The 22,591-nt window shown below is 44.0% G+C and overlaps 1 protein-coding gene across 1 annotated transcript in view; it reads right to left on the minus strand.

Moving 5' to 3' along the window:
- The window catches only part of vps13c (vacuolar protein sorting 13 homolog C), a 355,084-nt gene that overhangs the window by 261,146 nt on the left and 71,347 nt on the right, over positions 1 to 22,591 (minus strand). The window contains exons 8-10 of the mRNA XM_068015185.1: positions 14,135 to 14,194; positions 8,365 to 8,445; positions 6,430 to 6,487 (exon numbers count right to left, since the gene is read on the minus strand). Coding sequence (XP_067871286.1) covers positions 6,430 to 6,487; positions 8,365 to 8,445; positions 14,135 to 14,194 — 199 coding nt within the window. The remainder of the gene's footprint in view (positions 1 to 6,429; positions 6,488 to 8,364; positions 8,446 to 14,134; positions 14,195 to 22,591) is intronic.

Consider the following 22,591-nt stretch of genomic DNA (forward strand, 5'->3'; position numbering starts at 1 on the left):
GATTTTTCCTGATCTCAACTCCATTTTTCCTCCCTTGTCCAGTCTCTTCCCACCTACATCCATGACTCTTCCAATGCCCTCTGTTGCTTTAACAGCTACCAGGCCTTAACCATCTCCTTTTCACCATAGACTTCAATCTCTCGACACTTCTATCCTCACCAAGATGGTTTCAGTGCTCGCTGCTTCTTCCTTGTTTGGAGGCCCAAACAGCCCTATTCATTACCACCCTTCCCCATCTGGCTGAACACGTTCTCACATTGAACAATTTCTCCTGGTAATCCACTCACTTCTTCAAAATAAAAAGGTGTTGCGATGGATACTCGAATGGTCATAGCTGTGGCTGCCTTTTTGCTGGATTATGTGAAACATTCTTTGTTCCAGTCCTACTCAGGACCCCTCCCTCACCTCTTTTTCCAGTACATTGATGACGATCAGTACCGGTTCTTGCTCTCGCCCTGAGCTGGAAAGTTTCATCAACTTTGCTTCCAAATTCCACCCCTCTCTCCCCTTCACATGATCCATCTCAGATTTTTCCCTTCCATTCCTTGACTTATCCATCTCCATAGGGATTATCCATAGGGATAGCCTATCAACCAATATTCACTATAAGCCCACTGACTCCCACAGCTACCTCGAGATTATACTCCTCATACCCTGCTTCCTCTAAGAACGCTATTCCATTCTCCCAGTTTCTCTGTTACATCTGTTCCGATGATACAACCTTTCAATAGGTCTTCCTTTTTCCTCAACCGAGGACTATCCTTCCCCCCACCATGGGTGATAAGGCCCTCAATTTCCATTCTATTTCATGCACTTCTGCTCTCACCCCTTCCTCTCCCTCTCAGAACCATGGCAGGGTTCTCCGTGTTCTCCCCTTCCACCCCACCAGCCTCCATATTCAATGAATCATCATCTACCATTTCTGCCACCTCCAGCATGATGCCAAACACATCTGCCCCTCCCCTTTCAGCATCCTAAAGGAACCGCTCCCTCTGCAACACCCTGGTCCACTCCTCAATCACCCCCAACAATCTCTCCCTTTCCCATGGCACCTTTCCATTCATGTGCAGGAAATACAACACCTGGATTTGTACCTCCTCCCTTCTGACCTTCCAAAACCCCAAATACCCCTTTCCAAGTGAAACAGCTATTTACTTGCACTTCTTTCAATTTAGTATACTGTATTCACTGCTCACGGTGTGGTCTTCTCTACAGACTGGGTGGCCGCTTTGCGGAACACCTCCATTCAGTCTGCAAGTGTGACCTGGAGCTTCCAGTTGCCTGTCATTTTAATTCTCCACCTTGCTCCCACTCTTTTTGTCCTCAGCCTCCTGCAGTGTTCCAATGAAGCTCACATAAGCTGAAGTACAGCACTCCATCTCTTGATTCGCACTTGACAGCCTTCCACACGCAACATTGAGTTCAAAATTTTAGATCATAACCTCTGCTCTCATTATTTTGCTTCCTTTTTCTTGGTTGGCTTTATTTCTTCTCTTTTCTGCTTTGAGATGGCAACTGTTGATGATTCTGCCATTTACAACTCCTCTGGACACCTCTTTTGTTTCTTTACTTGTCCCATTATCATCTCCTTTTGCCTTACATCATCACATCTCTTGCCATTTACTCTCTCCTGCCTTTCACCGTATCAAAAATCTTCCCTTTTGTTCTATTTCCCACCCTCCCTCCTTTCTCTTGCTTAAAACCTGTTACATCTCTAACTCGTCCCAGTTCTGATAAAAGGTCATCTATCTGAAATGTTAACTGCTTCTCTCTCCACAGATGCTGCCAGACCTGCTGAGTATTGCCAGCATTTTCTATTTTTACTTGAGATTTCAAGTATCAGTGGTATTTTGCTTCTGCAACCCCATTGTCTATTTCCCTCCAGTGTGAAAAACAAATTGTTCAGCACTATTGTCTGCTTTCCTGTCTCAGACAACATTCTATCCCTGCTGCCACTGCTCCTATAATCCCATGGGCTTCAATTTTGCTGATAAGTCTATTATGTGGTACTTCATTAAATGCCTTTCGAAAGTCCATATATGCATCATCAACTGCTCTACCCTCATCAACCCTCCCCATTACTTCATCGAAGAGCTCAAACATAATTTACCTCCAACAAATCCAGGCCGGTCATTATTTATCGACCTATATTTTGCCAAGTAACCATTCTCAGATTACTGCCTCAAAGTTAGTCCACCACTGACAGTAGGCTGACTGGTCTGTAGTTGCGAGGTTTATTCCTCCCCTCTTTGAGCAAGAGTAACATTTGCAATTCTTCAATCCTCTGGCATCGCTCCCAAAATGAAGGACTTCTGTAAAATTGCAGCCAGAGTCTCCACTATCTTCACCCTTGCTTCCCTCAGCAACCTAGAATGCATTCCATCTAGACCAGGTGACTTTTCTACTTTTTGCACTCCCAACCTTTATCACATTTATTTTTCATCTTAACCAATTTCTCAAATACTTCCTCCTTTACTGCACTGGCAGCATCCTCCTCTTTAGTACTCATTTAACACTTCAGCCATGCCCATGCCTCCATAAGAATGATTTTCTTTTTGGCCTCACCCTTCCTTTGACGACTGTTTTACCATTTATATATTAATACAAGACTTTTGGGTGCCCTTTTATGTTACCCGCTGATTAATTACCATACACTTTCTTTATCCCTCATTTCCTTTCTCCATTCTGCCTACACTTCTTAAATTCAGCTTCGTTCACTACTGTATTATGAACTGGACATTCATCATAAGCCTCCTTTAAATCTCTAGATTTGTAATTAGAGAGCTCCAGCTTTACATACACCTCATTCCTTCCACCTCATGGGCATGTTCTCATGTCCATCTCCTCTTTAAAGGCCTCCCATTGCTCATTTACTGTTTTAACTGCCAATCTTGGATTCCAATCCAGCTGGACAAGATCTCCTATCATTTCACAAAAATTAACCCTCCTTCAGTTGAGTATTTTCACAATTGATTGTTTGTCATTTTCCATAACTTTGTTAAACCTAATGATATGATCACTGCTTCCCACATGCTCCCTCACTAAAACATGCTCCACTTGACCCATTTTGTTCCCCAGAAACTGGTTCTTCATTGGGCTGAAATTGAAGAAAATTCTCTTGTACACATTTATGGAATTCTTCACCATTGTTGGCCTTTGCAGTCAGCATTAGGATAATTGTAGACCCGGATTATCAGCACACTCTAGTTCTTGCACCTTTTTGAAATTTGCCTGCAGGTTTGCTCCTCTATCTGCTTCTAATATTTAGTGACCTATAGCATAGATTTAAAACTATACGGTTCCTTAAGGTTCTATCTATTGTTCCTAAATACTAACCATAGATCGTCTTTATAACCCCTCAAGTACATCACCCATTTCCAGTGCTGTACAGTAGCTTTAATCAATACTGTCACCACTCCTTTATTTTTCCATCGTTCCTGAATACTTGTTAGTCAACAAAAATTAAGTTCCCTACTCTCCCCTTGTTTGAGCCAGATTTCCATTATTGCCACTATATCATAATCCCATGTGGCAATTTGTGTCTGCAGCTCTCCAACCTTCTTAACCAAGCTCTTTATGTTTACACACATGTACTCCAACCTCATTCTATTTTCTCATGTATTTCCCCATCTGATCCCTCCTATTTCTGAACTAGCCTTTACTCTAATTCCTACATTGGAGCAGTGACTACACTTCAAAAGTACTTTATTGGCTGTAAAGTGCTTAGAGTTGCCCGGTGGTTGTGAAACACACCATATAAATGCTGGGTTTTTTTTCTTTTCTAATTCACTTCGTCTCTCCCTGTCCTGTGTGCACTTTGTTTCTCCTCTAATGCTTGATCCTGAAGCCCCTCCCCTTTTACACAAAGCAGCCACAATATATGACAGATGACCAAAAGGACTCATCTAAGCACTAAACTATAAGGCACAAAAATAGCTTAAATAAATTGTGCCCTGTAAAGTAATTGCTGGAGTTTGCCACGTCCTCATTGATATCAGTTTGTTTCTATATCTCACTTTTATGTAGTTCCCAAAAATCAAGCAGCTCCCTATACAGCAGAGATGTAACAAATCCCATTGAAAAGAACAAAGCTGCCCGCTTGACTGACACTTGATCTACTAGGCTAAACATTCACTCCCTCCGTCAGCAGCACATCAAGATGGCACAGGATTACTACACATAAGTAATAATTAATTAGAAAAAAGAGTAGTGCCAGAGGGCTGGTGGATAGCTAACGTAATTTCTATAATTAAGAAAGGGGACAGAACATGCCCAGGGAATTATAGACCAAACAGCTTAACATCAGTGGTAGGAGAAATAACAGAACCCCTACTAAAGGAGAGAATAGAAGAACATCTGGAAAAGCAAAATATAATAGAGAACAGTCAGCATGGATTTCAAAGGGGAAACTCTTGCTTGACCAACCTTATTGAATTTTTTGAGTAGACAATGATAGTACAGTAGATGTAATTTATCTGTATTTGCAAAAGGCCTTTGATAAGCTGGCCCATAGTAGACCAAGGAATAGGGTCAGAAAATGTTGAATCAGAAGTCAAATGGCAGAATGGATTGCTAGCTGGCTTCGAGACAGAATGCAGAGAGTGGGAACAATGGCAGAAGATGGGAAGTGGTGTCCCATAAGAATCAGTGCTGTTCACAATTTACAATAATGATTTGGACTTTGGAATCAAAAAGGTAATTTCTAAATTTGTAGATGACAACAAATTGGGGGCTAGTCAATACTGAGGAGGACTACAACAAATTACAGGAGGACATTAATAAACGTGCACAATGGGCAAATAATTGGCAAATGAAGTTCAACACATAAATGTAAGGTAGTACATTTTGGAAGGAAGAATAGGGAGGTCACTTATTTGGAAGGTGCGAGTCTAGGTGGGCTACAGGAACAAAGGAATCTCGGAATACAAACATACTAAATCACTAAAATCGTACGGTCATAAAAAAAAGCAAACCAAGCACCAGGCTTTGTTCATGGAGGGATAGAATTGAAAAGTAGGGAAGTTATGCTAAACTTGTAATGAAGATTGGTTAGACCACACAGATTACTGCATGCAGTTCTGGTCGCCATATTAGAAAAAGGATATGGCACTGGGGAGGGTGGAGAAGATTTACAAGGAGGATACCAGAAAAGCATGGGTATACATATCAAGAAAGGATGAACAGGCTGGGTCTCTTTACTCTTGTAAAGATGGCTGAGGGATGACTTAACGTTTCATAATTTTCAAGACCTCTACTTTGATAGAGTGGATACAGAGAGGTTTCCAGTTGTGGGGAAAAGCATAACTGGAGACCATCAATGTAAGAGAGTCACAAGAAACCCAATGTGGAACCCACTACCAGGGGGAGTGATTAAAACGAACAGTCTAGATGCATTTAAGGTGAAGCTGGACAAGCATGAGGGAGAATGAATGAAAGAGGGTTACGATGATGGATTTAGAGGAGGAAAAACAGGAGGAGGCTCAAGTGAAGCCTGAACGCCAGCATGGACGGGTTGGGCCAAATGGCCTGCTTTTATGCCGTATATCCTATGTGGTTGCATTGTGCACCACATACAGGCATACAGTATGCATCTTGGTGAAACATCGAAGATCCTGAGGGAACTTGACAGGGTGGATGCTGAAAGGATGTTTCCTCCTGTGAGAGAGACTAGAATTAGGGGACAGAGTTTAAAAATAAGGGGTTGCCCATTCAAGACAAATGAGGAGAAATATTTTCTCTGATGATTGAGTGTCTCTGGAACTCTCTTCCCCAGAGCACGGTGCAGGCAGGTAAATTGAATATTTTTAAGGCAGAGTTAGATAATTTCTTGACTAACAACGGAGTCAAAGGGTGTAGGCGGCAAAGTGGAGTCCAGGCCACAATCAGATCAGCCATAATCTTATTAAATGGTGGAGCAGGCTCGAAGGGACCGAATGGCCTACTCGTGTTCCTAATTCGTAAGTCAGAAAGGATTCTTTAGCTCCCAAACATGCCACCGAGAAGGACAAGGGCAGCAGGTGCATGGGAACACCACCAGTTCCAAGTTCCCTCTGAGTCACACACCATCCTGACTTGAACATATTGCCTTTGCTTCATCCTCACTGGGTCAAAATCATGGCACTCCCTACTCAACAACACTATGGGAGTACCTTCAGCAAACAAACTTTGGCAGTTTAAGAGCAATTGAGGATGGGAAATAAATGCCAGCCTTGCCAGAGGCATCCACATCCCAATAATGAATTTTTTTAAAAACTTACTGTTTTGTGTACACTAGAAGTGTGCAATACCAAACAAATGATAATCCTTTCAAAGAACACAAGTCCCAGCTTCAACTGCAACAGCTCTCCATAGTTTTAGAAAATTTCTTCTATAACAAGTAAAGGAATTATAAAATCAGTTAACAGTAACTGTTGCAATGATGACACTTACTGTAGTCATGATTTTTGGGTTCTTGAGCACTTGAAGCTATCCCTTCTTTCAACTGCACCTATCAGATTAATGATTACACATGGTGAAGCAGTTACTGAGACAAAAATGATGAACTTTAACAACGCTGCACAATTTATGGCCAATACATTTTCCTGAAACATTTGTGAAATGAGATTCACTCATGTAGTAAACAACTGTGCTTAAATGTCACACTGGAATAAAATATTGCTAACAGCCATAATCAGATCAGCCATAATCTTATTAAATTACGATGATGGATTTAGATGAGGAAAAACAGGAGGAGGCTCGAGTGGAGCCTGAATGCCAGCATGGACGGGTTGGGCCAAATGGCCTCCTTTTATGCAGTATATCCTATGTGGTTGCATCATGCACCACATACAGGCATGCAGTATGTATCTTAGTGAAACATCGAAGATCCTGAGGGAACTTGACAGGGTGGATGCTGAAAGGATATTTCCTCCTGTGGGAGAGACTAGAATTAGGGGACACAGTTCAAAAATAAGGGGTTGCCCATTCAAGACAGAGATGTAATGTTCCCGTGAAGAACCTCTGGGTATTTTACTACATTAAAGGGTGTTATTTAAATGTAAGTTGTTGTATTTTTTTTTATAACTTCATGTATGCTCTAACCTCTAAGCAAGGACCCCTGGCCTGTGACAAGTCCATTTTACACTTTGCCATTTAACCTGTACATTCTTCATTTTGTTGTTAATTATTGTCCATTATTGGACTGGAAATTCAGTTGCCACTTTAACAAACCAATTAATCTGGGCAAGATCCTTCTTCATTCCTTTGAAATTAGCAAATTTGCAGGGTATCACAGGCATCTGTGCTGTTTACAAGGTATATAAAATGATTCAGAGCGGAGGACAGAAATACAGCTATATTTTAAAAAGCTACCAAATCTAGCAAATGGTTTCCAATGATATGGAACATGCAAACCAAATACAAAGAAATCACAAGATGGCAAGTTGTGTCGATGAAAGCTAACACAGTTAACGTGAATTAAAGTAAGGTAATGTGGCTAGAGAAGGGCAATAAACACTGGTATTATAAGTTAACTGGTCTAGGACAAAACAAAGATCTAAGGGTATTACTGTTGACTGAAGCAAACAGGGCAGTATGCAGCTACAGTAAGTAAAGCTAATCAGCTCTGAGGAAGCTTTGAGAGAGGGCTACAGATGTGAGCTGGTCTGTGCAAAGCACAATCCAGATCTAGAGATACTGGATACAACTCTGGGATCCCTGGGTACTGAAAACAAAAATACCACCAAACTGATACTTTGCTTAAATCATCTGAGCTACGAGAAGTTGTTTATGAGCCTGGAACTGCCCATTTTAAAGACAGCAATATTAGTGTCATAGAGTGATAGAGAGATACAGCACTGAAACAGGCCCTTCAGCCCATCAAGTCGGTGCCGACCATCAACCATCCATTTATACTAATCCTCCATTAATCCCATATTCCCGACCACATCCCCACCTTCCCTCAATTCTCCTACAACCTAACTACACTAGGGGCAATTTACAATGGCCAATTTACCTATCAACCTGCAAGCCTTTGGCTGTGGGAGGAAACCGGAGCATCCGGCGGAAACCCACGCGGTCACAGGGAGAAATTGCAAACTCCGCATAGGCAGTACCCAGAACTGAACCTGGGTCGCTGGAGCTGTGAGGCTGCGGTGCTAACCACTGTGCCACTCCGCAATATTATTGAAGATTTTTCAACAAATACTTCTCTGGCCTTCACCTCAAAAGAATGTCAGCTGATTATTGTGTGCAGCAAAGAAAGGAAATGGAGCAAATACAAAAATCTCACAGACTGTGTCTCAAAAAGCCTTTAATAACGTATACATGGAACTATAATAAATATTCAATTCTTCCAAGTCAGCAAAGTGATACAGAAATACATACCAAGATTTGTTGCCTTGAGTTTGGACAAAACAATGAACTGTTCACATTCCAGTAGACACAAAGGCAATCTAAGCGGACAAGCTAAAGAACAAACACATACTATTATTCCCCAGAGGAAATAGGCTTTGAATTTAAAAAATCAACAGAACAAATTAAGCTGGTACATCACCACAATTTCAAACGGTCAATACTCTGAAATCACAAAACAAAAACCGACCCTCAGTTTACATATATAGACACAAAAGCAAACTAAATTTTTTGTCTAAAATAAGTTTGCACTATTCGTCCAGAATACTTCGCAAGTACCTCTTCAACTCCACCATCCCAATCCCAAAGGCAGTGATCCAAACTACTGGAGTTTACAGAATCAAAAATAGTACAGAAGGTGACTGTCATTTGGCCCATTCTGCCTGTGCTATTATAAAGTCTTAACTAACACAAAAGCTATGGATCTGAAATAAAAGTGGAAAATGCTGGAAATACTCAGATCAAACAACATCTGTGCAGTTCTGATCAAAGGTCATTGACCTCTGGACAGTGGGGTGAGTGTAGCACCAGGACTGGCATGGAGATGGGACTTGGAAACCGAGGGCCCTTTGAAAAGGCAAACGGGAGCATTGGCTGGGTGTGCCGTTAGCTGAAGAGATGGATGCTCAAGGGTCTGAAAAAGGGCCAGCGCAGTTACAGGCAGAGCCACGCTTTTCTGATGCCTCCCTCAAGGCATTAACCTAGGCAGTTGAGGACAATCAACATATTTTATTCCTGGCATCTGGAAAAAAAAAGGAACCCTCCAAGAGACACAAAGACGGCCTGGATGGAGGTGATGGAGGTTAGCAGCCAAGCGGTGACCCGAAGGACTTAAGTGCAGTATCCAAAGAGATTCAATGGCCTGATAAAGTCTGGAAAGGTGAATGGCAAGCGACACCTGGGTGACAGGTCACCAACTCTGCATACAACACAGCCTGTAGACGAGCTGAACTCATAGAATGTCCATAGCTTTCCCGAAGATTGTCAGGTCAAGTGTCCAATTGCATCACTGAAACGACAGCCATCCTCACATATGGGGCTCTATTCAGAAGGGGACATCACTGAGGGGCACAGCAGTTCATTTGAAGGTCATGTTGTAAGAGACGAGGAGGGAAGCCTGCTCATGAATCATTCTTTCCTCATCCTGCAGGGGGAGCCCACAACGCACAGGAAATGACTCAAACAGATGGTAGTGTAGCTCAGCTCCGCACTCTGGCACCAATGGAGGAGGCGACGCTGGAGACAGTCAGGGTGCCAACGCGTCAGTCCGTAGGCGATGGAAAGACAAGAATCTGTGAACATCAGGGTCATTCGACAGTTGTATCCTGAAGTGAAGAGCATGGAGGAAGAGTTGATTGTGCTGGGGGGCACATGATGAGTAGGTCAAGTTTTCATTAACACCTTCTTGTGTTTCCCACAGGGCCTGTTGCAGAGCAGATGAGAGTGCACAAGCGCAGTCATCACTGACGTCCTCGACGGGGGAAGACAATGCGGCCAGCACCATCACATCATACCTCAGTAGCTTCCACTAACGCAGACAGACTCACCTCAGTTGAGCCCTGAAGTAGCGTGGAACAGAGAGCACTGGGTGCATGAGCAGGAGAAGGGAGAGGCAGAGTCATCTGTGGGTAGTCCTCCGGGAGGACTGAGGGCAGACACAGCGATGCTCTGCTGGGTGAAGACACTGGACCCTTGGTGTCACAAACAAGGAGGATCTTCCTCGAGACCCAGAGGCAGATAAGTTCCCATTTATCCAGTTCCGAGGCCTTGAGGAGCCATGGGCAGGCAATGGAGAAGTCCATGACAGCTCTGTCATGATTCAGGGAATCAATCGCATGAGCTCCGCCATTGAGAGATTAGGCAACCTCTCGGAGAGCCATATGCAGCACCACTGAGTGGGCACAGGAGCAGCACGCTGATATGCACAGAAAGAGGGAGACTCGCTGTAGCATTAACTGTTCAGTGTTGCTGATGGCGCTGTTACGTGGGGTGGATGCCAGCTGCGTCCCAGCCAGTGACCTCATCCAGCATCCAATGGCACCAGGAAAAAAAAGAGCTGAGACAGTTGAAGTGACAGATGAAGGGGCCACCGCTCAGGGGGCACTGGTGTCACCCTTCATCCCCTTGCCCCCTTCTGACGCAGGAACCAGCTGTGTCGCAAGGCCCTGTAACGGAAACTGTCCCTGCAATGACACAGGCACAGCACCCTCAAAGACGAGGATGGAAGCCACACATATTCCAGCTGGAGACAAAGACAAGGGAGCAGGCTGCCTCCGCCTCATCCTCTGCCACAGGGGAAGCACCCGGAGAAGTGGTAGGGAAATAAAGGCACCGTGCCATTGATTTCACTTAAATGGGTCACCTGAATGCTGTGCTCCACATTTGTTTGCCCTTCTGTTTTCATTTCATTATCAATTGTTGTGTGTTCAAACTGATGTGTGTTTTCATGCTTCATGTCAAAAGGGGGATGGAGTTTTGTTGGGGCCTGGGATTGCTGCCTTTCCATGATCTGTGATGTTGGAGAATGTTAGCAGTGGAAACCTCATTCTCTACTGTCATGTTATCAAATATGGATCAGTGTGGAATGATGGCCTTCGACGCTGGAAGGTGAGTTTTGGGATCATCTGTCATATGGGTTCAGAGGCAATCAGGTGAAATGCTGATGAATCAGCATGGCCCTTGCAGCCACGCCAGCCTGCCATTCACTAAGGTCTGGGTCTCCAATGCCTGAGCACTGGCCACCTCTGGAGCGATCTCTTCCTCCTCTGAGGTGGAACGGCATTCCAGATCCTCCTCTTTATCCAGCACCAGGCCTCGTCAGGTTGTGCAGGCTGCTGTAGACAACCACAATACGAGACAGTCTGGCTGGCTTGTACTGGAGGGCACCACCTGACCACTCAAGGCAACGGAAGTGCATCTTCCAAGATGCCAATGATCTGTTTAATGCAGGTTGTGAGAGTAGGTGGCTCTGGTTGTAGCACCTCTCGCCGTGTCTGGGCAGTGGATGTCTTTCAGGAGCTTTCAGGGATAACCCTCATCTCCCAGCAGCCACCCAGAGTCTGGTTGTGGGCTTGAAGAGATGTGGCACCTGGGATTCTTGCAGGATAAAAGCAGTTATGAGAGCTGCCTGGGAACAGGGCAGACCTGCAAGATTCACTTCCTGTGGTCACAGACCAGCTGGATATTCAATAAGTGGTAGCCTTTTCTGTTCAGGAATCTGGCTGGCTAGCCTTGATGACTACGAAGGTACAATTGATGACCCACTGGACCAGAGGGAATCCATCAATGGCAAAAAGGCCAAATGCCCTCTGTGCCTGTGCTGGCCCATCTGTGTCAAAGTGGATATAGTCCCTGCCCTTCGGAATATGGCATTCTAGACCTGCAGGATGCACTGCTGACTGCAAGGTGCCACCAAAATCCGCAGCTGATCCCTGGAATTACCTGGTTGCATAAAAATTCAAGACCATGGTGACTTTAATGGCTGCAGAGGTGACAGGAGTTGCAAGGCCTCAGGTCACCGTGGATCAGAGCACAAATATCCAAGACCATTTGCCTGGAGAGGCATAGCCTCCTACGGCACTGGCATTCTGTCATTCAGTCATTTGTAGTTAGCTGATTCTTGGGCGGTGCACCCGATGTCTTGGGTAGCACCTTCTTCCCCCTGCAGCACACCGCCACCACCACCACCGCCCTCTGCTGTGCTCCTCTGGCCTCCTCCTGTACAGAAGATTGCTTCTGCTGAAGCTCATCTTGGCTGATCTTTCCAATGTCCGAGTAGCCTGTTCCCATCTGAACTCCCTCAGCTGATGCTCGTTTGTTCACCAAGCCTTCTCCTGCCAACCCCACTGTCCAAGTAATGCCAGCAGCCTCATGTCCCTCTCCATATTCCTACCACTCACAAATACAAGTCTTTCAGCTCCAGCAATGGCTACTCTGTGCAACTGTTTCAGCAGCTGAGCTTTATTCTGTGCTTCTAAAATATGTTAAACAGCCCTTCCAATAGTCCTCATGACCCCCCAGTGTTCACGACATCTACACCCTGCCGTCTTCCAGACATCACCATTTTCCCCGTTCCCTCCTATGGAAAATTTTAAACTGCTTCTGACAATCCTTTCAAAAAGCTCCTCCGTGAGCTCAACAATCAGTTAACTGGAGGCGTGTGCGTTTCTCATTCCCCAACTCACCATATCCCTTTCAAAATCACTTTGCATTCCGAAGAGGCGGGACCAAGACCTCCAGGATCGAGATTTTCAAATCGTGCATGCATCTGCTCCTGCCCCAACTGGCATTTGAAAAGTCAGCCCTTTAACTTGGTTTCTCTCTCCAGATGCTGCTTGGCGTGCTATCTACTTAGATTTTCCTACTATTTCCTCATTACTTTTTCCAAGTACCTAAACAATTCCATTCAAAATTGTGTTACAGTTTCCACTCAACAGCCATCGCGGTAAAAGCCGTCCTGTGGAAAAACTTCCAACTTCCCCTTTTTTGTTTAAAAAGTGATAATCTTGAGTCCATGCTCTGCTTGTCAGCAATTCACCAACTGGTAGAAACAAGCAATCTACCACTAATACTCCCTTAAAACCTTCCACAATTTTGAAATCAGTATCATCTCTTCCTTAACCTTTTGCGGTCTTGAGAAAAGTCACAGCGCCAAAAGCCTTTCTTCATATCTATATCCTCTCATTCCCAGAATTATTTTGTGATGTTTCTCTGTACCCTTTCTGTGCTTCCTTCAATGGGGTGCCCAGAACTGCAAACAAAATTCCAACTACGGCCAAAACAAATTCTTATACAAATTCAATGACTGCCTTGCATTTATATTAAAGAATAATACCCAGAATCCCATTTGCCTTTAATGCCTTTTCTCATTGCACCCCCATCTTTTAAGATTTATACCTCTGCACCCCTTGATATCTGTCCTTCCGCACAGGTGTAAGAACCTCACCATTGAAGCGCATTTTTTATTTAGAGATACAGCACTGAAACAGGCCCTTCGGCCCACCGAGTCTGTGCCGACCATCAAACACCCATTTATACTAATCCTACATTAATCCCATATCACTACCATATCCCCACCTTCCCTCAATTCCCCTATCTATACTAGGAGCAATTTATAATGGCCAATTTACCTAACAACCTGCAAGTCTTTGGCTGTGGGAGGAAACCAGAGCACCCGGCGAAAACCCACGTAGTCACAGGGAGAACTTGTAAACTCCGCACAGGCAGTACCCAGAATTGAACCCGGGTCGCTGGAGCTGTGAGGCTGTGGTGCTAACCACTGCGCCACTGTGCTGCCCATTTCTTTCACTATTCTTTTTCATGTTGATTTACACTGAACTGAATCCACTACCTATTTGCCCACTCTACCAGCCCAAGTCATTTGCTATTTTCCAAATCCTTCGTGACAGTTGCTATGACCAAAAACTTGATTTCATCAACAAGCTTCAATATAATTTGCTGCAATTACATCCAAATTATTTATATAAACGTGAAACAAGATGTCCCAATACAGCTGAGGCACATCACGACCACCTCCCACCAATCTGAAACTCCCTCTATACTCTTAGCTTTCTGTCTGCTAGTCACCTGTGTATTCATGCAGCTATATTCCTTTTAATACCATAATTAATACGCAACTTTCCTAACAAGCCTCATGACACTAATACTATGTGTACACATCCAGAACAATCCCAGAATTCATCAAGTATAGCTGCAACAGGCTCTCTCAATTTGTGACAAATACCTTGTAGATGATTTTTGCAGCGTCGCTCAATATGCACGGTGTCCAGTTTTCATCTGCAGTCTGGAAATAAAAGGATAGTTAATATAAGGCTGTTTTCAAAACCTATTTGCACAAATATACATTTAAGTTTGATTTTGGCATTTGAATTCACAGTATTTTCTAAGCAACAGTGCAGTGAACTTAAGACAGAAACTTGAACTACAGTGCTGTAAGAAAACAAACTTCTCATAACATTGCAAACACAGCTAAAGTATGGATTTCCACTCTGGTTACAGTGCTAATCATGCTTTGATCTATAATAAAAGAATGTTCAAGTCAGTTACTTTCAAGAAAGCAAGATCTTAAGTGATCAAACTAGAATGCCAAGTATTTAGATTCTTACAGTTTGAAGTCAATGGTTTATTTTGTTACTAGCACATAAGTCAAGCAGAAATCACTCTCTTCCTCTATCCCATTACTAATTTATATTTTAAAAAATTATGCATGGAAATGATGGGCTAAATGGCCTCCTTCTGTCCTGTATCCATTCCATGATTGGAATATCAGTGGTGAAAAAAAAGCCTTCTTACCAGCAGCATCATGGTCTTTCCATTCTACCCTGGTATCAAGTATCACCAACTACAGCACAAGCACAAAAGCCCCCTTTAAGGAACACTGCCTTCAGCAGTGTTGCAGCACTAAGCTTTATTGGTAGCATGATATTCAACACACAAATCAACTTTTTTTTTTTTAATTTTTCATTCATGGGATGAGTGTGTCACTGGCAAAGCCAGCATTTATTGCCCAGCTGTATTGCCTTTGAGAACATGGCGAGTCACTTTCTTTAAACCACTGCAGTCCATGTGGTGTAGGTACCCTTACAGTGCTGTGACACAGCGACAGTAAAGGAACGGCAATATAATTCAGGATACTATGAAGAGTTGAAAAGGAACGTGCAGGTGGTGGTGATTACATGCATCTGCTGTACTTGCCCTTCCAGGTGGTGCAGCAGTGGTGGAGGGAGTGAATGATGAAGGTGGTGGATGGGGTATCAATCAAGCAGGCTGCTTTGTCCTAGATGGTGTTGAGCTTCTTGAGTGTTGTTGGAGCTGCACTCATCCAGACAAGCGGAGAGTATTCCATCACACTCCTGACTTGTGCCTTGTAGATGGTGGACAGGCTTTGGGAAGACAGGTGGTGAGTTACTCGCTGCAAAATTCCCAGGCTCTGACCAATCTTCTAGCCATGGTGTTTATATGGCTGGTCCAGCGAAGTTTCTGGTCAGCAATGGTAATGCTGTTGAACTTCAAGGGGAGATGATTAAGATTCACGAATGCTCAGTTAGGATTCTGCCAGAGTCACTCAGCTCCAGACCAGATTAATGTGTTGGTCCAAACAAATTCCCAATGTGAGGGAAGAGAGTGACTGCTCTCACTGCCTGGTAGTTGTGTGGCGCGAATGTTACTTGTCACTTAACAGTCCAAGCCTGAATGTTGTCCAGGTCTTGCTGAACGCGGACACAGACTGCTTCAGTATCGGAGGAATTGCGAACAGTACTGAACACTGTGCAATCAGTGAACCGCCCCATCTCTGACCTAATGATGGAGGGAAGGTCATTGATGAAGCAGCTGAAGATAGATGGGCCAAGGACACTACCCTGAGGAACTCCTGCAGAGATGTCCTGGGATTGAGATGACTGGCTTCCAAAAACCTTCCTACACCCCCCCAATTCCCATTAACTTCAATTTTGCTGGGGCTCCTTGATGCCATACTCTGTTAGATGCTTCCTTTATGTCAAAGGCAGTCACTCTCACTTCACCTCAGGAATTTGTCTGGACCAAAGCGTTAATAAGGTCTGGAGCTGAGTGGCCATGGCAGAACCCTGACTGAGCATATTGCTGAGTAAGTACCATTTGATAGCACAGTCGATGACACATTTCATGACTTTGCTGATGATTGAGAGTAGACTGATGGGGGAGTAATGGTCGGATTGGATTTGTCCTGCTTTGTGTCAACAGGACATACTCAAGCAATTTTCCACATTGTCGAGTAGATGCCAAGGTTGCAGCTGTACTGGAACATCTTGCCTAGGGGTGCGTCTAGCTCTGCAGCACAAGTCTTTAGAACTGCAGCCAGGATGTTGTTAGAGCATATGCTGTATCCAGGACCTTAAGCCATTTCTTGGTATTACATGAAGTGAATCGGATTTGTTTAGGACTGACATCTGTGATGCTGGGAACCTCAGGAGGAGGCCAAGATAGATCATCCACTCAGCACTTCTGGTTAAAGATGGGTGCAAATGCTTCAGCCTGGTCTTTCGCACTGAAGTCCTGGGCTCCCCCATTACGGAGGCTGGGGATGTTTGTGGAGCCTCCTCCTCGTGTTAGTTTAATTTTCCACTACCATTCACAACTGGATATAGCAGGACTGCAGAGTTTTAATCTGATCCATTGGTTGTGGGATCACTGAGCTGTCTATTGCATGCTACTTCTGCTATTTAGCATGCATGTAGTCCTGTGTAATCCTTGTAAAATTTGGATGCCCACACAGGTTCCTGACCATGGTGAAGCAGTTTCATGAGATTCAGTACAACAACTCGAGCAAAACAGCAAACTCTCAAGTCCCTTCCAAATCTCCAATGGCGTTCTGGCCCCACCAACCTTATTCACCATCTTTTTCAGCATGATGCTGCAGCAGGCAACGGGAGACATTAGGAGGGAATTTACATATGCTTCCAGACTGATGGAGGCCTTTTCAACCTCAGGCGTCTTCAGGCTCACACAAACACACAAGAAAAACTCATCCGCGACCTTCTTTTCGCCGATGACTGTGCTCTCCTGGCCCAGTCAGTCAGACCTACAATGTAAAACATATTTTTCCAAGGTGGCACAACTCTTCAGACTAAAAATCAGTTTAAAGAAAACTGAAGCCCAGCATCAGCCTGCACCCCAAGAAGAATATAGACCCATGGTCATCGAAGGAACCGAGCAGAATGGCATCAAGCAATTTACTTATTTGAGGAGCGTCATCTCAATTGATGCCACCATAGACAAGGAAGTGGACAATAGGTTCTCAAAAGCAAACAGAACATTCGACAGACTCTACAAACGAGTGTGGAGCAATCACAACCTCACAGCACAGATTAAATGCAAAGTGTACAAAGCTGTAATCCTCACCACCCTTCTGTATGGCGCTGAGTCGTGGGTCCTATACCACCGTCATGTACACATTCTAGAGCGCTTCCATCAGCGCTGCCTCCACAGCATCCTCAAGATCCACTGGCAGGACCGGATCACAAACATTGAAGTCCTGGAAACAGCTATCACCACCAGCATCGAGGCCATCCTCCTGCAAAGCCAACTGCATTGGGCGAGTCAAGTTGTCCGAGACAGTTGCCTCCCCAAGATCATGTTGTATGGAGAGCTGACCACTGGTGAAGGGAACAGAGGGGCCCCATGTAAACATTTAAAAAGGACTTCCTAAAGTCCCTCGGTGTGCCACATCGACCATCGGCAGTGGGAAGCACAGGCCATAGATCGTGATGCCTGGAGATGATAAGTCAGGAGGGCTACAGATACCTTTGAGACTGAGTGAAGAACCAGCATGAAAGAGCAGAAAAGGATCGATCCAACTGCCCCCAGCAGCGATTACATCTTCACTTGTACCTGCTGTCGGAGAATCTGCCAGTCACGGATACGTCTGACTAGCCACCAGCGGGCCTGAAACCGATGAGTACAACCTTCCCAAAATTGCCATCTGCGAAGAGATGCCAAGAAAAGATCCCGTGTTGCAGTTTCACTAGGTTGGCATCTCATTTTTAAACAGGTCTGGTGCTGTTCCTGGCATACTCTCCATTGGACCAGGGTTGATCCCTGGCTTGATCGTGATGGTGGAGTGAGGGATATGCCAGGCCAGGAGGTTACAGATTGTAGTTGAACACAATTCTACAGCTGACAGCCCACCGCAGCTCACGGAAACCCAGTTCTGAGCTGCAAGATCCGTTCTGAATCTTGCCCATTCAGAACGCTGGTAGTGCCAGACAACACAATGGAATGAGTTCTTAGTGCAAAGGCAGGACTTCATCTCCACAAGGACTGTGCGGTGATCACTCCTACCAATACTATCAAATGGCAGATGCATCTGTGATATGTAGATTAGTGAGGATGAGGTCAAGTAGGTTTTCCCTCTTGTTGGTTCTCTCAAATATCTTGTCTTGATTTTGCACCCAGACCATGGTACAAATGTGCAAGGGAGCAAGTGTTTTATATTAATGATGCACTCGTCCAATTCTAGCATTAGGTGAAGCACTTTCAGCTTCACACAAACATTAAACTGGAGAAGCATCAATTAGAATCTAAAGCCTGAACTTGCTGCAAAGCAAAGTGGAATCCCTTCTTCAGTGAGTGTCACAGTATGCCATTCCACTAAATGCTACACATATTATAGCAGCAAAGTCAGTAAAAAGCTAAACGTCTTTGGACCCACACGGAGTTTGCAGTGTTATTGTCCAGTTAATACAGACCAAATTTCAGGTCTAATATTTAGATGATGAAAGGACAATCACAGCTTCCAAACAACTTGCATTTTCATTGACATACTAATGCCAATATATAGTTAAATCCTAACTGCAAACACTGGAAAACAAATAAACTTAAAAATACTGAAATACACCGTTCACCTCCTAACCATCAAAGCCTCTGAAACATCTATTAACTTCAAGTCAGGAGTGCAATGGAATAATTACAACTTACCTGGATGGGTGCAGTTGCAAATAATACTTACTTAGAATTATAGAATATTACCCAGGACAGAAGAGTTATATTTTGATCGGTTCCTTTCACCATTATAATCAATACTAGCAGAGATCCGCAAAACATCTGCAGTCAAATTAGCATACTTAACCAATTCCATCATCTCATCCACCCTTCCAATGCCATCCCGTCTCTCCCATGCCATCCCCATTCCATGTCCTCCCCTGCCACCAGGCCGACACCATCTCTACCCTTGCCATCCCCATCTCCAACATCCCCTCATTACATCCTATTTCCAGCCCCATGCCATTCTTCCCCAAACACACCCCCTATCGCACCCCCATCCCTCCAGCCAGGGTACTTTGTTGTTGAAGTCCCATGACCTTCCGCTGTTCTTTTTCTCGCCCACCGCACCCACCCCACCACTACCAACAGTTGGTAGCCGCACATGCGTCACACGCTCCAGTCCTTTGCATGCACCAGGCTTCACTCACCAAACCAACCCACTGACCAATCAAAAAAGAGCTGACAAAGACTGCATATTATTATAGATTGCAGTCAGCAACCAGTTACCTGAAACACTCTCGTATCTCAAAGTTTAACTGAATGCAATAAACGGAACTGGGTTTTAAAAAAGTTTCAGTGGCGCCGAAAACTAAAAGACGGCTCACGTGGACGACGCTCACAAATCTAAAATTTTAACAATGCAATAAACAGAACTGGGCTTCAAAATATCATGTTCCAGTCCTCTGTGTGCTCCTCATGCACCATAGCAGGGTCTGAAAACTTTGCTATCAACTTAATATATTTATTGCAAAAAAGCACTTCTTCAAATACAGGACTTCTAGTTATCCTTTCCCCTCTTGACCCTGGAAAAAAACTGCATAAATCTGTGTATGTGTCTGGATTTAAAATGATACCAAAAAGTAAACGCACCCCCACGTGGATGATGCATACATAGCTCAAAATTAACTGAATGCAATAAACAGAATTGGGTTTGAAAAAAAATTGCAGTTAGCAAACATTTTTCACTTCCATCTGCTTAATGCATTTCTCAAGTAATTGTACAGCCTTTTGCATTCAGCTGGCCAGTCAGTGCCTTCCTTATAATTCTTAGCTGCATGCGTCAATGCGTCATAAGAAAAGGCTATTAATCCCCTATAGTTTGCACTGTTGCTGACTCTCCATAAAAGATAATGAAAATTTGCATCTATTCAGTACTCTTTTGTCCTTCAAATGTCCAAAAGCACCTCGCGTAGAATTAATTACCTGATGCAGTTATATGGGATAAAGTGGCAACAGTTTTGCACACAGCAAGGTTCCACAAACTACAGTGACAAGTTTGAAAAATCGTAGTTAGCAACCACTTCCCTAAAACTACTTGAATGGCAGAGGTCAGAAGAGTCAAACCTGGTCGCAGAGGATCTTGCACCTTACTCCAGGTGCCGTTTATCAAAAAAATTGTTATACTCAGTACGCGAAAGTTACAATAAAGTTTTTAAAATAACTAATTAACCAGGTGGCCAAATCAAAATAACCCACAGACAACTGCATATTATAGATTTATACCCTCTCACACTAATGCACCGCATCTTCAGTACATATGATCTATCGTATGCACGTATGCAAGGTTACTTCACTCCTGTTGGTTGTATAGCCAAGAAGGAAAAGAGTAACAATGTCTTGGAAATATCATCTCCAAGTCTGCTTTCCAATCATATACCATTCTGACTTGGACGTATAATGTTGCTCCTTCATTGTCACTGGATTAACTTCCTGGAATTCCTTTCTAAAAACCACTACGGCAACAGCGTTACCAGAAGGATTGCAGCAGGCAGCGGGGCACTTCCACTGTATTAGGATAACTAGGGATGGGCAATAAATACCATCATGTCAGCATTGCCCACATCCAGAAATCAAAAAAAAAAAGCTAAGTTAACATTTTGAATATGGACTTTTCGTTCACCCTAACCTATTGTTTCTTGTCATCACTTTCTGGTTCTATTTCAGCATGTACAGAACATGTCCTGATTTTTAACGTATTTCATTTATCCACTAAAAATGAGTTTTCCACTTATTGAGTGCCAAGGAGATAAGAGACAGATTTCTTTAGAGTCAGGTCCTGGTTTGAGTGGCATCACTTTCACAGCACGGACTGCCCCTCACCCCACCCTTGCCAACTCACCTCACTGCAACTGTCCTGACCTTCCATTTGACTGCTGCAACGATTATTTTCCATCGGTTTAGCTTACAGTGAAATTCAGCTAAATTAATTTTACTTGAGCACATGCCAACACACACATTGTGCACTTGACAAAAAAAGGATTCCAAATAAAGGCAATTGCTCCAGGTGTTCCCCACCTCTACAAATTTCATAGTTGGAGCCGATCAGTGTCAATAGCATTGGAAATTTCCTCATTAAAAAAAGTTTGAAAAAAAGCCCAGCTATTTTCAGATTAAGTTTGTAATGTTGATCTTCGTAATTGCAAAGAGACTAATCACATTTAAGTACAAAATTACATCTTTTAAACTAAAATACGCAATGTATTGTAGCTTGGCAATTAATCACAAAGCTGCTGGTTAAGTACTAGTGAAAGCCTGTTATTAACTTAATTAAATAATGTGTTCTATGTTGACATCTAAAATTCTTTTATATATAATTTCAGTCAGAATGGAAAGCAATATGGTATCGTAAACTGTTGACAAAAGGCTGCTAAAAGTCGTTCAACCCTGCATTCATAACATATTGACATCAACACATCTCTCTCTTCTCTTTGGCCTCCTTGTCTCGAGAGACAATGGGTAAGTGCCTGGAAGTAGTCAGTGCTTTGTGCAGCAGCGCCTGGAGTGGCTATAAAGGCCAATCCTAGAGTGACAGACACTTCTACAGGTGCTGCAGATAACACTGGTTGTCGGGGCGGTTACACAGTTGGTTCTCTGCTTGTGCTTCTGTCTTTTTTCCTGCCAACTGCTAAGTCTCTTCGAGTCGCCACGCTTTAGCGTTTATGAATGCCCGCCAGCTCTGGCGATCGCTGGCAACTGACTCCCACGACTTGTGATCAATGTCACAGGACTTCATGTCACGTTTGCAGACGTCATTAAAGCAGAGACATGGACGGCCGGTGGGTCTGATACCAGTGACAAGCTCACTGTACAATGTGTCCTTGGGGATCCTGCCATCTTCCATGCGGTTCACATAGCCAAGCCATCTCAGGCGCCACTGGCTTAGTAGGGTATATATGCTGGGGATGTTGGCCGCCTCGAGGACTTCTGTGTTGGAGATACGGTCCTGCCACCTGATGCTAAGGATTCTCCGGAGGCAGCGAAGATGGAATGAATTGAGACGTCGCTCTTGGCTGACGTACGCTGTCCAGGCCTCGCTGCCGTAGAGCAAGGTACTGAGGACACAGGCATGATACACTTGGATTTGTGTGCTCTGTGTCAGTGCGCCATTTTCCCACATTCTCTTGGCCAGTCTGGACAAAGCAGAGGAAGCCTTTCCCATGCGTTTGTTTAATTCTGCATCGAAAGACAGGTTACTGGTGATAGTTGAGCCTAGGTAGGTGAACTCTTGAACCACTTCCAGAGTGTGGTCGCCGATATTGATGGATGGGGCATTTCTGACGTCCTGTCCCATGATGTTCGTTTTCTTGAGGCTGATGGTTAGGCCAAATTCGTTGCAGGCAGCCACAAACCTGTCGATGAGACTCTGCAGGCACTCTTCAGT

The sequence above is a fragment of the Heterodontus francisci genome, chromosome 35, assembly GCF_036365525.1.
Source record: "Heterodontus francisci isolate sHetFra1 chromosome 35, sHetFra1.hap1, whole genome shotgun sequence".
NCBI lineage: Eukaryota > Metazoa > Chordata > Chondrichthyes > Heterodontiformes > Heterodontidae > Heterodontus > Heterodontus francisci.